The sequence below is a fragment of the Manis pentadactyla genome, chromosome 11 (genome assembly GCF_030020395.1).
Source record: "Manis pentadactyla isolate mManPen7 chromosome 11, mManPen7.hap1, whole genome shotgun sequence".
Taxonomy (NCBI): domain Eukaryota; kingdom Metazoa; phylum Chordata; class Mammalia; order Pholidota; family Manidae; genus Manis; species Manis pentadactyla.
This window is the reverse complement of record NC_080029.1, coordinates 42,238,775-42,261,042: the sequence shown is the minus strand read 5'-3', so window position 1 is coordinate 42,261,042 and position 22,268 is coordinate 42,238,775. Positions and strand designations below refer to the sequence as shown.

Genomic DNA, 22,268 nt, shown 5'->3' with positions numbered 1-22,268 from the left:
CAACAGATTTCAGTGTATAAATCTTGTGTCCTGCAACTTTGCTGAATTCAGATATTAGATCTAGTAGTTTTGGGGTGGATTCTTTAGAGTTTTTTATGTACAATATCATGTCATCTGCAAATAGTGACAGTTTTACTTCTTCCTTACCAATCTGGATACCTTTTATTTCTTTCTTTTGTCTGATTGCCATGGCTAGGACCTCCAATACTATGTTGAATAGTAGTGGGGAGAGTGGGCATCCCTGTCTTGTTCCCGATCTTAAGTGAAAAGCTTTCAGCATCTCGCTGTTGAGTTCAATGTTGGTTGTAGGTTTGTCATGTATGGCCTTTATTATGTTGAGGTACTTCCCCTATATACCCATTTTCCTGAGAATTTTTATCGTGAATGGATGTTGAATTTTGTTCAATGCTTTTTCAGCATCTGTGGAGATGATCATGTAGTTTTTGTCCTTCTTTTTGTTGATGTGGTGGATGATGTTGATGGATTTTCAAATGTTGTACCATCCTTGCATCCCTGGGATGAATCCCACTTGGTCATGGTGTATGATCCTTTTGATGTATTTTTGAAATTGGTTTGCTTATATTTTTTTTTTTTTTTTTTTTTTTTTTAATAATTATTTTTTATTGAAGGGTAGTTGACACACAGTATTACATTACATGAGTTTCAAGTGTACAACACAGTGGTAGAACATTTATATACATAATTCTAGGTTCCAGCTATCACCCTACCAGGCTGTTACAATATCTTGACTATATTCCTTATGCTATACCTTACATCCCGGTTACTAATTTATTTTACCATTGGAAGTCTGTCCTTTTTTTTTTTTTTTTTTGTGAGGGCATCTCTCATATTTATTGATCAAATGGTTGTTAACGACAATAAAATTCTGTATAGGGGAGTCAATGCTCAATGCACAATCATTATTCCACCCCAAGCCTAATTTTTGTCAGTCTCCAATCTTCTGAGGCATAACAAACAAGTTCTTACATGGAGAACAAATTCTTACATAATGAATAAGTTACATAGTGAACAGTACAAGGGCAGTCATCACAGAAACTTTCGGTTTTGCTCATGCATTATGAACTATAAACAGTCAGTTCAAATATGAATACTCATTTGGTTTTTATACTTGATTTATATGTGGATACCACATTTCTCTCTTTATTATTATTATTTTTAATAAAATGCTGAAGTGGTAGGTAGATACAAGATAAAGGTACAAAACATAGTTTAGTGTTGTAAGAGAGCACATGTAGATGATCAGGTGTGTGCCTGTAGACTATGTGTTAATCCAAGCTAGACAAGGGCAATAAAACATCCACGTATGCAGAAGATTTCTCTCAGAACGGGGGGGTGAGGTTCTAAGCCTCACCTCTGTTGATCCCCAATTTCTCACCTGATGGCCCCCCTGCGACTGTGCCTGTTTTAGGTTGTTCCTCCCTTGAGGAATCTTACCCGTCTCTGGCTAACCAGTCATCTTCCGGGGCCATACAGGGAAATGTGAAGTTGGTAAGTGAGAGGGAAGCCTTATTGTTTGAAAAGGTTAGCTTTTTACTTCTTTGCATATTTATGCCCTGTGGCTTCTATGCCCATCATTTGTCTTGAGGTATCTTTACCACTTGGAAGAATTATGATACTCGGTAAATTTGATATGAGGCACGAATTCTATTTAAGGGTTGTAATTAGGAAGGAAGAAGAAAAGCTATAGAAGTAGCAGGCGGAAGAAAACATGGGAAGATTGATTATTTCTTTGATATATCTTCTTGTAGAGTAACTTCAGCATGTATAGGTTTTAAGCTACTACTTAAATTGCACACACACATTAACATAATAGGAGTATAGTTACATAACCAAAGCATATCTGTAATTACTAGCCATCTGCAGTGAAACCAAGAAAACCAGTTAGGCACCTTAGGCATTTGTGAAAACTTATCTATGATATGGTGGATATTGTCCAAATGAACTTGAACAGTCTGAGAGAAATCAGACAAATTAAAACAACCCATTCCTGGGGACTGTTCACATGCCATATGTTCTTTTAACAATAAATAGTTTGTAGTTGTAAGACTTTGGAGCGCTACAATTTGCACTTCTCCAAATTCTTGGTTGAGTTCCAACAGTATAGATCCAGTCCAATTTTGTTGTTTTACTGTATGTACAGGCCAGCTTAGATATCTCCTTCCTCATTCCCATGGCAAGTCCAGGAACTGGTGGGATGAGTGCATCTACAGCTGTAGCAGTGCGTGGATCTTTGTTGGGGTTTTTTGATGATCATCTTCTGGCATGAGTCTTCCAGAGAGTGCAGATGTTGGAAGTTCTTTTTCATATCGTATCTTAGTTCATTTTCGGGGTAGCCCAATTAGGCTTTGATCCTCTGTATAAACACAAACAGACCCTTTGCCTACACTTTTATATGCCCTTTATACCCTTGTGTAGAACTCGTTGGAGGTTACCACACAGGAACTGCCCTTTTTTTTTTTTTTTTTTTTGCTATCACTAATCTACACTTACATGACGAATATTATGTTTACTAGGCTCTCCCCTATACCAGGTCTCCCCTATAAACCGCTTTACAGTCACTGTCCATCAGCATAGCAAAATGTTGTAGAATCACTACTTGCCTTCTCTGTGTTGTACAGCCCTCCCTTTTCTCCTACCCCCCCATGCATGTTAATCTTAATACCCCCCCCTTTTCCCTCCCTACCCACCCATCCTCCCCAGTCCCTTTCCCTTTGGTACCTGTTAGTCCATTCTTGAGTTCTGTGATTCTGCTGCTGTTTTGTTCCTTCAGTTTTTCCTTTGTTCTTATATTCCACAGATAAGTGAAATCATTTGGTATTTCTCTTTCTCCGCTTGGCTTGTTTCACTGAGCATAATACCCTCCAGCTCCATCCATGTTGCTGCAAATGATTGGATTTGCCCTTTTCTTATAGCTGAGTAGTATTCCATTGTGTATATGTACCACATCTTCTTTATCCATTCATCTATTGATGGACATTTAGGTTGCTTCCAATTCTTGGCTATTGTAAATAGTGCTGCAATAAACATAGGGGTGCATCTGTCTTTCTCAAACTTGATTGCTGCGTTCTTAGGGTAAATTCCTAGGAGTGCAATTCCTGGGTCAAATGGTAAGTCTGTTTTGAGCATTTTGATGTACCTCCATACTGCTTTCCACAATGGTTGAACTAACTTACATTCCCACCAGCAGTGTAGGAGGGTTCCCCTTTCTCCACAGCCTCGCCAACATTTGTTGTTGTTTGTCTTTTGGATGGCAGCCATCCTTACTGGTGTGAGGTGATACCTCATTGTAGTTTTAATTTGCATTTCTCTGATAATTAGTGATGTGGAGCATCTTTTCATGTGTCTGTTGGCCATCTGTATTTCTTTTTTGGAGAACTGTCTGTTCAGTTCCTCTGCCCATTTTTTAATTGGGTTATTTGTTTTTTGTTTGTTGAGGCGTGAGAGCTCCTTATATATTCTGGACGTCAAGCCTTTATCGGATGTGTCATTTTCAAATATATTCTCCCATACTGTAGGGATCCTTCTTGTTCTATTGATGGTGTCTTTTGCTGTACAGAAGCTTTTCAGCTTAATATAGTCCCACTTACTCATTTTTGCTGTTGTTTTCCTTGCCCGGGGAGATATGTTCAAGAAGAGGTCACTCATGTTTATGTCTAAGAGGTTTTCGCCTATGTTTTCTTCCAAGAGTTTAATGGTTTCATGGCTTACATTCAGGTCTTTGATCCATTTTGAGTTTACCTTTGTATATGGGGTTAGACAATGGTCCAGTTTCATTCTCCTACATGTAGCTGTCCAGTTTTGCCAGCACCACCTGTTGAAGAGACTGTCATTTCGCCATTGTATGTCCATGGCTCCTTTATCAAATATTAATTGACCATATATGTCTGGGTTAATGTCTGGATTCTCTAGTCTGTTCCATTGGTCTGTGGCTCTGCTCTTGTGCCAGTACCAAATTGTCTTGATTACTATGGCTTTATAGTAGAGCTTGAAGTTGGGGAGTGAGATCCCCCCTACTTTATTCTTCTTTCTCAGGATTGCTTTGGCTATTCGGGGTCTTTGGTGTTTCCATATGAATTTTTGAATTATTTGTTCCAGTTCATTGAAGAATGTTGCTGGTAGTTTCATAGGGATTGCATCAAATCTGTATATTGCTTTGGGCAGGATGGCCATTTTAACGATATTAATTCTTCCTAGCCACGAGCATGGGATGAGTTTCCATCTGTTAGTGTCCCCTTTAATTTCTCTTAAGAGTGACTTGTAGTTTTCAGAGTATAAGTCTTTCACTTCTTTGGTTAGGTTTATTCCTAAGTATTTTATTTTTTTTGATGCAATTGTGAATGGAGTTGTTTTCCTGATTTCTCTCTCTGTTGGTTCATTGTTAGTATATAGGAAAGCCACAGATTTCTGTGTGTTGATTGGTTTGCTTATATTTTGTTGAGTATTTTTGCATCTACGTTCATCAGGGATAGTGGTCTGTAATTTTCTTTTTTGGTGGGGTCTTTGCCTGGTTTTGGTATTAGAGTGATGCTGGCTTCATAGAATGAGTTTGGAAGTATTCCCTCCTCTTCTACTTTCTGGAAAACTTTAAGGAGAATGGGTATTACATCTTCTTTAAATGTTTGATAAAATTCAGCATTGAATCCATCTGCCCCAGGGGTTTTGTTCTTGGGTAGTTTTTGATTGCTGATTCAATTTCATTGCTGGTAATTGTTCTGTTCAGATTTTCTGTTTCTTCCTTGGTCAGTCCTGGAAGGTTGTATTTTTCTAAAAAGTTGTCTGTTTCTTCTAGGTTATCCAGTTTGTTACCGTATAGATTTTCATAGTATTCTCTAATAATTCTTTGTATTTCTGTGGTGGCCATCATGATTTTTCCATTTTCATTTCTGATTCTGTTTGTGTGTGTAGATTCTTCTTTTCTCTTAATAAGTCTGGCTAGGGGTTTATCTACTTTGTTTATTCTCTCAAAGAACCAGCTCTTGGTTTCATTGATTTTTTTCTATTGTTTTATTCTTCTCAAGTTTATTTATTTCTTCTCTCATCTTTATTATGTCCTTCCTTCTGCTGACTTTAGGCCTCATTTGTTCTTATTTTTCTAGTTTCAGTAATTTTGACTTTAAACTGTTTATTTGGGATTGTTCTTACTTCTTTAAATAGGCCTGAATTGCTATGTACTTTACTCTTAGAACTGCCTTCACTGTGTCCCACAGAAGTTGGGGCATTGTGCTGTTGTTTTCATTTGTCTCTATGTATTGCTTGGTCTCTGTTTTAATTTGGTCATTGATCCATTGATTACTTAGGAGCATGTTGTTAAGCCTGCGTGTGTTTGTGAGCCTTTTTGTTTTCTTTGTACAATTTATTTCTAGTTTTATACCTTTGTGATCTAAGAAATTGGTTGGTAGAATTTCGATCTTTTTGAATTTTTTTCTGAGGCTCTTTTTGTGGCCTAGTAGGTGGTCTCTTCTGGAAAATGTTCCTTGTGCTCTTGAGAAGAATGTGTTTTCTGCCTCTTTTGGGTGTAGAGTTCTGTAGATGTCTGTTAGGTCCATCTGTTTTAACATGTTATTCAGTGCCTCTGTGTCCTTACTTATTTTCTGTCTGGTGGTTCTGCCCTTTGGAGTGGTGTGTTGAAATCTCCTAGAATGACTGCATTGCATTCTATTTCCTCCTTTAATTCTGTTAATATTTGTTTCACATATGTAGGTGCTCCTGTGTTGGGTGCATAGATAGTTTTAATGGTTACATCCTCTTGTTGGATTGACCCCTTTATCATTATGTAATGTCCTTCTTTATCTCTTGATACTTTCTTTGTTTTGAAGTCTATTTTGTCTCATACAAGTACTGCAACCCCTGCTTTTTTCTTCCTATTGTTTGCATGAAATACCTTTTTCCATCCCTTCACTTTTAGTCTTTGGGTTTGAGGTGAGTCTCTTGTAAGCCGCACATAGATGGGTCTTGCTTTTTTATCCATTCTGTTACTCTTTGTCTTTTGATTGGTGCTTTCAGTCCATTTACATTTAGGGTGATTATTGAAAGATATGTACTTATTGCCATTGCAGGCTTTGGGTTCGTGGTTACCAAAGGTTCAAGGGTAACTTTTTTGCTATCTAACTGTCTAACTTTAACTCACTTACTACTATACTATAAACTCAGTCTGATGATTCTTTATTTCCCTCCCTTGTTATTCTTCCTTCTCCACTCTTTATATGTTAGGTGTTTTATTCTGTACTCTTTTGTGTTTTCCTCAATTGCTTTTGTGGATAGCTGATTTTATTTTTTGCCTTTAGTTAGTATTTGGTTGTTCTGCTTTGTTTGCTGTGATTTTCTTTTCTCTGATAACATGTATTTAGCCTTAGAAGTGCTTCCCTCTAGAGCAGTCCCTTTAAAATACCCTGTAAAGGTGGTTTGTGGAAGGTAAATTCCCTCAACTTTTGTTTGTCTGGGAATTGTTTAATCCCTCCTTCAAATTTAAATGATAATCTTGCTGGTTACAGTGTTCTTGCTTCAAGGCCCTTCTGTTTCATTGCATTAAATATATCATGCCATTCTCTTCTGGCCTGTAAGGTTTCTGTTGAGAAGTCTGCTGATAGCCTGATTGGTTTTCCTTTGTAGGTGATCTTTTTTCTCTCTCTGGCTGCCTTTAATACTCTGTCCTTGTCTTTCATCTTTGCCATTTTAATTATTATATGTCTTGGTGTTATCCTCCTTGGTTCCCTTGTGTTGGGAGATCTGTGGTCTTCCATGGTCTAAGCGACTATTTCCTTCCCCAGCTTGGGGAAGTTTTCAGCAATTATTTCTTCAAAGACACTTTCTATCCCCTTTTCTCTCTTCTTCTTCTTCTGGTACCCCTATAATGCAAATATTGTTCCAGTTTTATTGGTCATGCAGTTCTCTTAATATTCTTTCATTCTTAGAGATCCTTTATCTCTGCCTCAGCTTCCCTGTGTTCCTGTTCTCTTATTTCTATTCCATTAACAGTCTCTTGCACCTCATCCAGTCTGCTCTTAAATCCTTCCAGATATTGTTTTATTTCTGTTATCTCCCTCTGGAGTTCATCCCTTATCTCTTGCATATTTCTCTGCAGCTCCATCAGCATGGTTATGACTTTTATTTTGAATTGTTTTTCAGGAAGTTTGGTTATCTCGGTCTCAACAGGCTCTCTCTCTAGCATTTGATTGATTTTGGACTGAACCAGGTTCTTCTGCCTTTTCATGGCAATAGAAGTGATCGCCAGCGGGTGGCACTTGTGTCAGCTGGGAGAACAAAGTCCCATCCTGCTTGCTGTTTGCCTTGGCTGTCTCCGCTGCCTGTTGTGCTGGTCAACCACATACAAGAAGCAGTCTCTGGGTTAATACCCTCAGCTGCCGTGGGTGGGGCATCCCTCTGATGGCCTAGGGCACTGCTGAGGGTCGCAGGCAAGTGGCATGTGTTCTTGTGCGAGAACAGCACCACTTTTTCCTTTCTGGACTCTATGCCAGTCTCCTCTGTGCTGGGCAGTTGCACACATTGAGTAGCCTCTGAGTTGATCCCCTGAGCTGCTGTGGTTGGGTGGCCCTCTGGATGGTCTAGGCCTCTGGCAGTCATTGTAGGTGATCAATGCAGGTTCGCCATGAGAGCAGAGCCCCTCTGTGCCTTCTGGACTCTCTGCTGGCTTTCTCTGCCTGTGCTGGTCAACCGGGTGCAGGGGGCAGTATCTGGGTTAATCCCCTGAGCTGCCATGGGTGGGGTGGCCCTTGGGATGGCCTAGGGCACTGGTGGTGGTTGCAGGTGATCAGCACGTGTTTGCCATGAGAACAGAGCCCCTATGTGCCTTCTGGACTCTGTGCCGGCTTCCTCTGCCTGTGCCGGTCAACTGGGTGCAGGGGGTAGCCTCTGGGTTTATCCCCTAAGCTGCCATGGTCAGGTGGCCCTGGGGATGGCCTAGGGCACTGGTGGGAGTTGCAAGCGAGTAGCCTGTGTTCACTATGAGAATAAAGCCCCTTTGTGCCTTCCGGGCTCTGCGCCATCTCTGCCCGGCAGCTGCATGCTGGGGCAGCCTGTGGGTCTGGGCTGGTTAGCTGCTTGCTGGGAGAAGTGTCTGTGTGGTTTCTGTTGGTGGGGCTGCTCCCCAGCTGGGCTGCAGCAATGGTGGGTCAGCTGGTTTGCTTGGAGTGCTGGCGGTGGGAAATGAACGGCAGGCTGCTTATTGCCATGAGGGGCTTCAGAGCTGTGTTGCCACCCAAGGGATTAGTGCCCCCTGAAGTTCCTTAAAGTTCCCAGCCTGCTGGGCTCAGTGTGCCAGGATGATTTTGTCCACATGTTAAACCCTTGTCCCTTTAAGACTTTTAAAGCGCCCACTTTTCTTTTGTCACAGGGCAGCCAGCTGTGGGGACCTGTTCGCAGTCTTAGTCTTGGATTTTACCTTTTGATTTCTCTAATATCCAGTACACCATGCAATGTGTGTCTCCTCCCAGTGCAGATTACTAGGGCTGGTTATTTAGTAGTCCTGTGCTTCCAGTCCCTCCCCACTCTGATTCTTTTCCTCCCGCTGGTGAGCTGGTGTTGGGGGAGCACTTGGCTTCTGTCAGGTCATGGCATTGTATCTTACCCTTTTTGTGAGATGCTGAGTTCTCACAGATGTAGGTGTGGCCTGGCTGTTGTAGTGTATCTTCTGTTCTCTCTTTTAGGAATAGTTGTATTTGCTGTATTTTCAAAATATATATGGTTTTGGGAGAGATTTCTGCCACCCTACTCATGCTGCCATCTTGAGAATATCCCAGTCTTTTTGAGGAAATTCTTAAAATTTTATATATTTGAGGGAGTAACACTATCAGGATTGCCCTGTTATTTTTATCTTGGTGTGCAAAGTGTTTTTCTCTAATTTTAAGATGTGTGTATATGCTTTTTCACCATGGTAGCAAGATGAAGTGTTGTTTGGTTTCCATAGCAATAAACACTGAAATATATTTCTAAACTTTGTTGTTTAAGACTACATCTAATGTGATTATGAAGAATTTGTATTACCTACTATAGGATACAGCAGAAGACAAGTTGAACTAAGAGTCAAAAGACTTGGAGATTACGTCTGGCTCTGCAGACAACTAGCAATATATGTCACTCTATTACTGTTAATTCCGTGGAAAATGTATTTAAGTTTTCAAAAAGTTTTAATTTATAAATATTCATTTCAGAGTTTTATTGCAAAGGTTACTTTTTTGGAAACATTTTTAATTTAATTTTTGAATAGTTCCTATAGTCATATGGTTCAAACATCAAAAAGTATAAAAAGGCCTGTAATGAAAAGTTGCCTTCCTATCCTGTACCCTATCTAAGATATTAATTTGTTTAGTTTTTAGTTTATTCTTCCAGAGAATTTTTGTTCACATGTAAGCCAATGTCATTTATTTATAAAGTGTTTAAAAGTGCTAAGCTATATTTCATAGGACCAGAAAATAAAATCTAATACTTTTGATGTAAAAGCATTACTACTTGCATAGATTTTAAGTAATTTTAATTTTGGTTATGTTAAGGATGAACTGGCAAGGAAAGATTATGAACAAAAGAAATTCGGTCAGACCAATCCAAGGACCAACAAAGCTCAGAATATGGGTAAAGGTATTAAAAACAACATCCAAAACAAAACGATAAAAAATTCTGTAATTCCAAGGAAACATGTTCTAAAACAAAAAGAGGAACATTTTAGAAATACACCTTGGAGGAGCATGCCTGCTTCAAGCTTACAGAAAGAAAGAAAAGAAGTAAGATCCTACTCTGGTTTTGTGACATTAATGTTACATTATAACTGATCATTTCCTTTAAGATATAAATAATGAATTGAATATGTAAATATTTCTAGAATATGAAGGATTATATGAATGCAAACTATCTTCAAACTATTGATATTGGTCGTTTTGGATACCCATAACGTGAAAAGCACTGCATAAAACTCCTAATTTCTTCCAAGATCCCACACTTTGAATCACAATGTTTTAATTATAACAGGTATATCTAGAATTCATCTAGTCCAAAAATTAGAGTCTATGGTTCATGGTAGTCAAAATTGAATTTCATTATTGTTTATATATATTTACGACTTTTTATTTTTCAATTTAACATGAGGCATGGTACTAGATACTATGGAGGGAATGTCTTTGGCTACTCGAAGATGTAACTTTATTAATGCCAAACATGGATTGTTGAACGTATTAATAAAGCATCTAATTCAATGCTTAGTACTTAGTAAATGCTCAATAGTGATACTTTTTGTGAGATTTAGATTATGATTGAAGTTGGGATCAGTAAAGTAGAAAACCATTAAAAAATATATGTTACATTATTGTACTTGAATGTAATAAATATATAAAATGTTTTTAAGTCCTTGTGGTACTGAAAATATACTTAGTAGTTATAAGAACCTTCATGTTTCTTGAGTGTATGTTTTTCATATTTAATTTTCATGCTTTTGAAAGCCGTAGAACTTTACAACTATAGTTTGAAAACTGGAATTTAAGAGCCAATTAAAATAGAGGACTTTTCTGACCTGATCATTCTTATTATAGTACTTAAGCTGGTGAGAGGAGGCTTTAGAAAAATGAGATAAGTGATGACTATCTTTGTGTACTTAGGGATTTTTGAAAGCAACCACAGTGGTACAAGATGAGGATTATATGTTACAAATTTATGGAAAACCAGTTTATCAGGGTCATCGCAGCACTCTTAAAAAAGGACCCTATCTCCGATTTAATTCTCCATCTCCTAAGTCCAAAACACAGAGACCAAAAATCATAGAACAAGTTAAAGGTAAGGAACCTTGTTGTTTTGAGGTAAACTTCATTTTTCATAGTATCAGTTTAATTTGCGAAGTTTAATTTTGGTACTTTTTTATTACTTATACAGTTAAAATTATATAATTCTTAGGGATGGAAAAACAATTCCTTCTAAGAGAGCAGGAAAAATAGACCATATTTGAAGCACAAGATAAGCATAAGTGGGGCAAAATATAGGATTAGATGCTTCAGATCCAGCATAATAAAATTTACATTTATCAAATGATGAGTCTTGAATAATGTAAATTATAATCTGCAGAAAGCAGACATTTCTTTGAAGACCTTGGTCCATCATGTCTTTTATGAACAGAAGGATCAGCCATAGCTGGGTATTGTCATAGAAGTGCTTCTGAGCACTTTTGCAGTTTTGCTTGTGTGTTCTCAAAGAGCCATAAGTAGCAAAGGTAAAAAATTTGGGAGTGTGCTTTTGTACATAACTAAAAATGAGTTCATATATCACTGTATGTTTTAACTCACATTTACCATTTCACTAGTATGCCTAAATACAACTCTTAAATATCTAGTCTGTTGATCTTTATTGCATTTTGAGGTTTCTCAACTTATACTTTAGCAGTCAGTATGCCATTTTGATGGTATGTGTTAACTAGTGGATACCAACTCGTTTATTTTTCTTATGCTTTCTGAAAGTTGGAGCCATGACACCTGGTTTAATTTTCCTTCTCTTTCATTCTAAAAGTTTGACACTCACGCAGGATGTCAGTTTGTCTAGAAATCCTAGTTGATGTTATTTCAGTTAAGCATATAGCTTAGGGGTGATATTTATCCTAATGTTTCCTTTTACTTATTAGAGCTTTGCTACTAATTTATAGTTGGGATTTTGAAAGCCTTTGCAGAAAATAACTTGAGGTTTTAAAATACTTACAGATCCACAGATTACTTACTGGTAGAAGTGACTGAGTGATTGAGAGCCTGTGGACATAACACTCATTCTTGGGCCTTGGTACCTGCTATTTCCTCTACCCAGAGAGCTTTTCCCTCAGACATTTGTATGTCTCATTCTCAGTTCTTTCAATCTTAGCTTTTAGATGTTAGCTCCTTAGAGAGGTCTACCCTGACCTTCCTATCCAAAAAGTACCTCCTATCCCTCTCTATCTCCTTGTCCTGCCTTATTGCTATCTGGTGCTATCTTACAGCACTTTTCACTATCTGATGTTACATTTTTGTTTTTTGTTTTCCTATAAAGTTTACTCCATACTGTATTCCCTGTATCTAGAATGATGCCTAACACCTATTACATGCTGAAAAAATTTATTTTAAATAAACACTCCAGAAAAATATTCATTCAATTGAATGAATGAGTCCTGAATAATAGGATGAAAAAATACAGATGTAGTCCTAAAATTTTTCTTCCTGGGATCACAAAACTGTATTTAAAATTCTAGATTCATCAAACTACTCACAAAATAAAAATGAGTAATGTCAAGAATTTATTTAGAAAATATTTTGGTTTTTCTTTACACCTTTACTTTTTTTCTGGTTCCATAGAAATTATCTTCTCCAGAGAGACAGATAATCAGACAGATTTTTAATATTTTAAGTATTCAGGATTTAATTTCTATATAGATGTACTTTACAGGAATAGAAAAAAATGTATAATGATATTAGCTTCTGTAAGGTTTTAATAGGTATAGAATTTGAATGTCTTTACGTAATTTCAAAGGATAAAGGCTGGTTATTCAGAACTATGTCATAAGTAAGAGTGTTGTGAGAGAATGAAAAAAATCCAATTCCAAAAATGATCATTAACTTTTTTGTACTTATAGGAAAATAAAATGTAGTAAGTTAAATAATATAGTCTGAATATTCTTTTGCTTATTTATTCAACATTTTTTTCCTATTCACTGTATCTATTCTGTCATAGTACAGGCAGAGCTGAGATGTTACAGCTGAGACTGCATGTTTCAGTAGACTGAAATATTTGCTTTCTGGCCATTTATGAAAAGTTTGTCAATCCCTGGTTTATGTTACTTTTATTTGGGGGCCTTGTAACCTTATTATATAGAATGAGATCTTTCTGTGAAGAACATTTCCTGTTTTTCTAGATGGCTGGATAGTAGATGTTCAATATTTTAAAATATCTGCCATTGATGATTATTACAGGTACTAAAGTCAAGTCAATAAGAACACAGACTGACTTTTATGCAACAAAACCTACCAAGATGGATTCTAAACTGCAACATTCCATTGCTACGCTACCTCCTGGTGATCAACAGTATTTGTTCAGCCCAAGCAGAGAAATGCCTACCCTTTCAGGTACACTGGAAGGTCATCTGATTCCTATGGCAATTCTTTTAGGTAAGTCCCAACAAAACATGTGAGGCAAATTTTAAATTCTTAAAAGTAGCAGAACTTCCAAAATGGTGCTGACATGATACCTACCTTATCTTTATGTGATGTTTGTATTTGTTGTAAGACCTTAGAATGTATTTTATTTTGTGTAATGAAAACCCCAGGATGATGGGCTCCTGTATAATTTCACTCACAAGAAACACTTATGTTATTTCATAATACATTTCTGTATATGAAGTGAAATGAAAAGAAATGTTTAGACATGTCATAGACATTCATAATAATTAAAGATTCAAGAATTTTGATTGCTTTAATATAATCATGTCTTGGGGGAGGCACTTTAGAGTACTTTTTATGTACTTTTGAACTAGGTTGTGGTAAGTAAAGATTGAGTAGTTGTGTATTCTAAGCCAGTACTTGTTTATTTGCTTATTTGAGGTCTCTCAGACTCATCAGTGTAAAAACTGAACAAATCGTTTTGACTCTCACAGTAGTTCTTCAAACTTAGCAGTTTATTTTTTTCTTTTAGTGTCATTGCTATTCTGCCTTAATTTTGATGATTAAATATGAATGTTTTTCCACATAAGAGAAAATTTTTTATTTTTGATGTTATGGGTAAATGGCATGATAACTTGGTAGCTAGTGTCTATTCAAACATGCCTTCCTCTAATATAATAGCTAATACTTATATATTCCTTACTGTGTGCCAGGTATAGATCTAGGCACATTACATATATTAACTTGCTTAATCCACCCTATAAAACACATGATGATGTACCAGTTTTATAGATGAAGAAACTGAGGTGTAGAGGAGTTAAGTAATTTTTCAAAGGCTGAGATTCAAACCCAGGTAGTCTGGCTTTAGAGTCTGTGCTTTTTTTTTTTTAATTGAAGTATCATTGATATATGATCTTATATTAGTTTCAAATACACAACACAATGGTTTAACAGTCACCCATATTATTAAATCCTCACCCCCACTAGTGCAGTTACTTTCTGTCAACATAGATGTTACAGAATCATTGGCTAAATTTTCCATGCTGTACTATTACGATTATATTATGATTGACAATTTTTGTGCCTCTTTATCACCCTCAGCCTCCACACCAACCCATCCCAACCCCTCCCCCTTGGTAACCACTAGTCACTTCTCAATTTCTGTGAGTCTACTGCTGTTTCGTTCATTTGCTTTGTTTTTACATTCCACAAATTTTAATTTGCATTTCCCTGATTATTAGTGATGTGGAGCATCTTTTCATGTTGGCCTTTTGTATTTCTTTTTTGGAGAAGTGTCTGTTCAAGTCTTCTGCCCATTTTTTAATTGGGTTATTTGTTTTTTGAGTGTTGAGGCATACAAGTTCTTTATATATTTTGGATGTTAACCTTTTATTAGATGAGTTGTTTACAAATATATTCTCCCATACTGTAGTGTTACTGGCTGAGATGCTGCTGTTGTTTTTGGGATTGTGTTTTGGAGGTGATGAATGAAGCTAGTAGACAAAAGTATGGAGCAACTAGCAAAGCTTTCAATGAGTGAAAAGGAAGGAAAAAGACTCCTGCTAATTGGGAGGTACTTTAAGGGAGGATGCTGTTTCCGGCTGCAATGTCTAGGGTTTATAAGCACAAAAATGGACTAAATTTATGCAATTGGCTGGGAGTTGTTGCTGTGGCCTGTTGCTAGGGCCGAGATGAGATTGGGAAACTCTATTGTTTCTCAGGCTGAATTTTCCCAAATATTCAGGATGAGGCTTCTTGTTTATTATGAATCCTTGACTCTGACTATAATTTACTGGGACCTTGACCTCTATCTGCCTGCATCCCATTAACACCTGCTTCCGTCTCTTCTCAGAAGAGGTAACTAACTGTCGTTAGAAGGGTGAAGACTGCTTGAACTACTTTTTACTGGCAATGGGCAACTGCTAGGGAATGGCAGTCTGGGTTCAGTCTCTGAGTGGCCTACCTAGTGGCTTGCAGTTTATAACAGTTGTGAGGGACTGTTAAAGGGGGTTTTATTGCATCACTATCTGGAACTTGATGGACTCAGAACAAGGAGAGATAAACTTTATTAGAAAATTAAGTAAACATGTTCTGATTATGAGAGCAAATACTATTTATTTAAGGAGGGGAATGAAGGGTGCTAATTAGGGCTACATTTACTCCATGAGAGATTTGAAGATTTGGCTTAGCTAGGAGTTTAATATTTCTCTTTTTGTAAACTTGTTAAAGAGATGGATATTCTGTTTGATTTTCTCTAGATTTTTTCCTACTAGTCTTGATGTGTTAATATAAACACAGCAGGTCTCATTGAGCATAGCACAGGTGCTACTGACTTTGGCAGTGAGCACATCTGAGGCTCTCCTATTCTGGAGGATCTCTTGAACTAAGGAGTTTAAGGCTTTTTGCTGAGCTTCTATGGCAGCTACTGTCACTTTTTAGGTGCTTTGCATTACTAGAGAAATGTTTTTACTGTTTTTTTTGAGTTCAGGAATCTATAAACTAAAAGAGGCTACATAATATTGAGTATTTTAGGCTATTTGATTTTAATACTGGGTTATTTGTGGCTAGCCTGGTGAAATTAGGGGTCTGGGGCACTAGGCTTCTTTTAGGCTGGTGCTGCAGTGACACATTTAAGAAGGAGCTCAGGTTAGGCTCCTGCTCAGAGGTGGGGAAGGAGGTACTGTTAAAAGTCAATACATCAGGTATAGCTGCAATTATTGTGCACTGCTTTTTCTATTTCCTAGGCAGGGTCAGGTACACATCAGTTTTATAAAGGAAGAATAGTTTGTTCTAGTCAGCGTGACTTTAGAATAGGCTATTTTTGTAGCTAAGCACGTTTGTGTGAGGTTGGGAGGCTATTATAATTGGCTAAAATAGAGGAATCTCATTGTTCTTAAGAGGTCAAAAGTAGAGGGATGTTTGCCGGTGAAATGTTTGCATGCAGGGGAGAGAAGCTGGTGAGGGGATTGGTTATGAGTATGAGGAATCTGACAGTGAAGGCTTCTGAAAGTGAGTTGAATGGCATTAAAGGGGGTGGGGAGGTTGGGGATTGCTACTGGAAATGTTGAGGATTGTCTCTGTTTCCATTTTAATGCTAAGAGTTTCTTGCTTTAATGAATTGACAACTATGGCCCAAGCTTTGTTAGCATAATGGTTGGTGGCAATTAATTTATTATTGCTCTACTATAATTAGAGGCCAGAGGCATTGCCGTGGAAATGTGGCTCTCAGATGATGGTGTAGTTAAGGTTATAGACATCAGAGTCTTCTTTTTCTTTAGTGGAATTTCTCTGAAATTGTGGTTTTCACTCATGAAAGGTATGATATATATAAAGGTGGTATTATGAAAAGAAAAGTTGAGGATTTTTAAGGGAGAACGGGTGCTGTAGGAATTAGAGAAGTGCAGGCTGGCTTTGGTAGCTAGGCGCTGGACTTTATGTTTACTTTAGCTGGTGATGAAACGGTTTACTGTGGATTGAGGGGCTGTGTGCTTCTACTAACGCTATCATTTTTGGTGATAGTGTAAGTTGTATAAGAAAAACTTTATTATTGTGCTATGGTATTAGCAATTGTTGTTAGTAACATCAGAATGCCGAGGAGACATACTGTCTTCTAGATGCTCTCGGGGGAGACAGATTTAGCAATTGGTTTGGTTACTTAGATTAGCAATCTTGTTAATTATTGGAGTTAGGGGGTCTACTGCTCCTAGAAGATCTAATAAGGAGGGGGTTAATAGTAATAATGGTAGGTTTAAGGCTTGCTTTTTAAGATTTAAACTTAATGGTAGTGATATTGCTGGCTAATGGGAAGGGGATTACCATAACAGAATAATGAGAATAACAAGTCTTACTCTTTAAATGATGCTAAAAGCGACTAAGGACTCTGGAGTATGGAGTACTTATCTTAGGTGTTTGTCACTTAGAAAGATATTTCAGCTTTTCTACAGGATTGCAGGGATAATGGGGCAGGGAGTTTTCATGTTTAGAGTGGGGCTTGCTTTTTTAGGCACTCAGGGCTTTAGCTTGGAGTGATGTATTTATGACTCATGTCCCGTTACTTTTGCTGCGGTGGGAGTGGAGAGAATTATTCTATGCAGCCTTTTTTCAGATTAGGGCAAGAGAAGGACTGGTAGAGGGCACTGTTTTCATTTAGAGTCTTATGTCTTTTGGCTCAAAAAGAGGATGTTTTTCTTCTTTTAACCTGTTTCTAGCTTTTGGAGAGTTTGTTGGAATTGGGCTAGGGAGGTGGCTTGCTTTACTTGTGCAGCTGTTTTTGTGTTGAGGAGGAAGTCATTGGTAAAGAAAGGCTTACTATATAGCAACTTAAAGGGACTAAAGCTTGCTTGCTGGGGAGTATTTTTGACTCGTATGAATACCTTAAGAAGGACGGTGATCTAAGGGAGACTGACTTTTTGGGTCAGCTTTTTTAGGTGTTGATTTAGAATTTCATTTGCTCTCTCTACTTTGCTTGAGGATTGCGGTCTTTAAGAGCGATGGAGGTGGTACTGTATTCTCAGAACTGAGGAGACTTTTTGAGATACTGCAGTTTTGAAGTCTGGCTTGTCACTTTGCAGGCTCTTGGGCAGTTTGAACTGGGGGATGATTTCGTTCACTAAGATTTGGACAACTATTGCCTTTTCAGTTTTGCAGGAGAAGGCTTCTAGCTACTTGGGGAATGTGTCTACTTATACAAGTAGATATTGAACTTCTTTAGCTTTAGGCATATGGGTGAAATTAATTTGCTAATCTTCTTTGGGGCATGTTTAAGTTGCTTTTTTACTTGTACAGTTTTTTTTTAAATTAAGTTATCATTGATATATACAATCTTATGAAGGTTTCACATGAGCAACATTGAGATTTCAACATTCACCTATGTTATCAAGTCCCCTCCACTCCACTGCATTCAATGTCTATCAGTGTACTAAGATGCTGTGGAGTCATTACTTGTCCTCCCCATGACCTACCTATACTGTCAGTGCTAATGATAATGCCCCTAAAACCCCTTCTCCCTCTCTCCCCACCCACCATCCCCCACCCCTCCCCTTTGGTAACTGCTAGTCCCTTCTTGGAGTCTGTGAGTCTGCTGCTGTTTTGTTCCTTAAGCGTTGCTTTGTTGTTATACTCCACAAAAGAGTGAAGTCATTTGGCATTTGTCTTTCTCCACTTGGCTTATTTGACTGACCTTAACACCCTCTAGATACATTCATGTTGTTTGAATTCATAAGATTTGTTTCCTTTTTATGGTTGAATAATATTCCATTGTGTATATGTACCACATCTTCTTTATTTTTTTTAATTTTTTAAGGTATTATTGATATACACTCTTATGAAGGTTTCACATGAAAAAACAATGTGGTTACTACATTTACCCATATTATCAAGTCCCCACGCATACCCCACTGCAATCACTGTCCATCAGTGCAACAAGATGCCACAGATTCACTGTTTGCCTACTTTGTGCTATGCTGCTTTCCCCATGACCCCCCACACCGTGTGTACTAAACATAATACCCATCAGTCTTCTTCTCCCTCCTTCCACACCCACCCTCCCACATCCCTCCCCTTTGGTAACCACTAGTCCCTTCTTGGAGTCTGTGAGTCTGCTGCTGTTTTGTTCTTTCAGTTTTGCTTCATTGTTATACTCCACAAATGAGGGAAATCATTTGGCACTTGTCTTTCTCCGCCTGACTTATTTCACTGAGCATAATATCCTCTAGATCCATCCATGTTGCAAATGGTAGAATTTGTTTCTTTCTTATGGCTGATAGTATTCCATTGTGTATATGTACCACATCTTCTTTATCCATTCATCTACTGATGGACACTTAGGTTGCTTCCATATCTTGGCTATTGTAAATAGTGTTGCAATGAACATAGGGGTGTATATGTCTTTTTCAATCTGAGAAGTTGTATTCTTTGGGTAAGTTCCAAGGAGTGGGATTCCCAGGTTAAATGGTATTTCTATTTTTAGTTTTTTGAGGAACCTCCATATTGCTTTCCACAATGGTTGAACTAGCTTAATTCCCACCAGCAGTGTAGAAGGGTTCCCCTTTCTCCGCATCCTTGCCAGCATTTGTTGCTAGTCTTTTTGATGCTGGCCATCCTTACTGGTGTGAGGTGATATCTCATTGTGGTTTTAATTTGTATTTCCCTGATGATTAGTGATGTGGAGCATCTTTTTTCATGTGTCTGTTGGCCATCCGAATTTCTTCTTTGTAGAATTGTCTCTTCATATCCTCTGCCCATTTTTTAATTGGGTTATTTGCTTTTTGGGTGTTGATGCCTGTGAGTTCTTTATGTATTTTGGATCTTAACCCCTTATTGGATATGTCATTTACAAATATATTCTCCCATACTGTAGGATGCCTTTTCATTCTGTTGATGGTGTCCTTTGCTGTACAGAAACTTTTTAGTTTGATGTAGTCCCGTGTGTTCATTTTTGCCTTTGTTTACCTTACTAGAGGAGATGCATTCAGGAAGAAGTTGCTCCTGCTTATATTCAGGAGATTTTTGCCTATGTTGTCTTCTAAGAGTTTTATGGTTTCATGACTTACATTCAGGTCTTTGATTCATTTCAAGTCTACTTTTGTGTATGGGGTTAAACAATAATCCAGTTTCATTCTCTTGCATATAGCTGTCCAGTTTTGCCGACACCAATTGTTGAAGGAGCTGTCATTTCCCAATTGTATGTCCATGGCTCCTTTAGCATATATTAATTGACCATATATGGTTGGGTTTATATCAGGGCTCTCTAGTCTGTTCCATTGGTCTATGGGTCTGTTCTTCTGCGAGTACCAAATTCTCTTGATTACTGTGGCTTTGTAGTAGAGCTTGAAGCTGGGGAGCATACTCCCCCCAGCTTTATTCTTCCTTCTCAGAATTGCTTTGGCTATTCAGGGTCTTTTGTGGTTCCATATGAATTTTAGAACCATTTGTTCTAGTTCATTGAAGAATGCTGTTGGTATTTTGATAGGAATTGCATTGCATTGGTAGATTGCTTTAGGCAGGATGGCAATTTTAACAATATTCATTCTTCCTATCCATGAGCACAGGATGTGTTTCCATTTATTGGTATCTTCTTTAATTTCTCTCAAGAGTGTCTTGTAGTTCTCAGGGTATAGGTCTTTTACTTCCTTGGATAGGTTTATTCCTAGGTATTTTATTCTTTTTGATGCAACTGTGAATGGAATTATTTTCCTGATTTCTCTCTCTGCTAGTTCATTGTTGGTGTATAGGAATGCCACAGATTTCTGTGTATTAATTTTGTATCCTGCAACTTTGCTGAATTTAGATATTAGATCTAGTAGTTTTGAAGTGGATCCTTTAAGGTTCTTTATGTAAAATATCATGTCATCTGCAAACAAAGACAGTTTAACTTATTCCTTGCCAATCTGGATGCATTTTATTTCTTTGTGTTATCTGATTCCTGTCACTGGGACCTCCAATACTATGTTGAAGAGAAGTGGGGAGAGTGGGCATCCTTGTCTTGGTCCTGATCTTAAAGGAAAAGCTTTCAGCTTCTCACTGTTATGTATGATGTTGGCTATGGGTTTGTCATAAATGGCCTTTATTATGTTGAGGTACTTGTCCTCTATACCCATTTTGTTGAGAGTTTTTATCATGAATGTATGTTGAATTTTGTCAAATGCATTTCCAGCATCTTTGGAGATGATCATGTGTTTTTTGTCCTTCTTTTTGTTGTTGTGGTGGATGATGTTGGTGGATTTTCGAGTATTGTACCATCCTTGCATCCGTGGAATAAATCCTACTTGATCATGATGGATGATCTTTTTGATGTATTTTTGAATTTGGTTTGCTAATATTTTGTTGAGTATTTTTGCATCTATGTTCATCAGGGATATTGGTCTGTAATTTTCTTTTTTGTGGCATCTTTGCCTGGTTTTTGTATTAGAGTGATGCTGGCCTCATAGAATGAGTTTTTAAGTATTCCTTCTTCTACTCTTTGGAAAACTTTAAGGACAATGGATATTAGATCTTCACTAAATGTTCAATAAAATTCAGCAGTGAAGCCATCTGGTGGTCCAGGGATTTTGTTCTTAGGTAGTTTTTTGATTACCAGTTCAATTTAATTGCTGGTAACTGGTCCATTCAGATTTTCTCTTTCTTTCTGGGTCAGCCATGGAAGGTTGTATTTTCCTAGAGAGCTGTTCATTTCTAGGTTATCTAGTTTGTTAGCATATAATTTTTCATAGTATTCTCTCACAATTCTTTGTCTTTCTGTGGTATCTGTAGTAATTTTTCCTTTCTTATTTCTGATTCTGTTTATGTATGTGGACTCTCTTTTTATCTGGATAAGTCTGGCAAGGGGTTATCTATTTTGTTTATTTTCTCGAAGAACCAGCTCCTGCTTTCATTGATTCTTTCTATTGTTTAATTCTTCTCAATTTTATTTATTTCTGCTTTAATCTTTATTATGTCCTTCCCTCTATGGACTTTGGGCCTCATTTGTTCTTCCTTTTCTATTTTAATTAATTGTGAATTTAGACTGTTCATTTGAGATTGTTCTTCTTTCCTGAGGTAGGCCTGTATTGCAATATATTTCCCTCTTGCCGTGGACTTTGCTGCATCCCACAGATTTTGTGGTGTTGAATTACTGTTGTCATTTGTCTCCATATATTGCTTGATCTCTGTTTTTATTTGCTCATTGATCCATTGATTATTTAGGAGCATGTTATTAAACCTACATATGTTTGTGGGCTTTTTCATTTTCTTTGAGTAATTTATTTCTAGTTTCATACCTTTGTGATCTGAGAAGCTGGTTGGTACGATTTCAGTCTTTTTGAATTTCCTGAGGTTCTTTTTGTGGCCTAGTATACGATCTATTCTTGAAAATGTTTCATGTGCACTTGAGAAGAATGTGTATCTTGTTGCTTTTGGATGGAGTATTCTGTAGATGTTCATTATGTCCATCTGTTCTAATATGTTGTTCAGTGCCTCTGTCTCTTTACTTATTTCCTGTCTGGTTGATCTGTCCTTTGGAGTCAGTGGTAGGTTGATGTTTCCTAAAATGAATGCATGGCATTCTATTTCCCCTTTTATTTCTGTTAGTATTTGTTCCACATATGTAGGTGATCCTGTGTTGGGTGCATAGATGTTTATAATAGTTATATCCTCTTGTTT

General features: G+C 37.5%; 1 protein-coding gene across 4 annotated transcripts in view; it reads left to right on the top strand.

The window, feature by feature from the left end:
• Positions 1 to 22,268, top strand: part of KIAA0586 (KIAA0586 ortholog) — a 170,482-nt gene that overhangs the window by 31,479 nt on the left and 116,735 nt on the right. For all 4 annotated transcript variants that reach the window (XM_057488412.1, XM_057488411.1, XM_057488410.1 and 1 more), the window contains 3 exons: positions 9,528 to 9,755; positions 10,623 to 10,797; positions 12,945 to 13,139. In XM_057488412.1, coding sequence (XP_057344395.1) covers positions 9,528 to 9,755; positions 10,623 to 10,797; positions 12,945 to 13,139 — 598 coding nt within the window. The remainder of the gene's footprint in view (positions 1 to 9,527; positions 9,756 to 10,622; positions 10,798 to 12,944; positions 13,140 to 22,268) is intronic.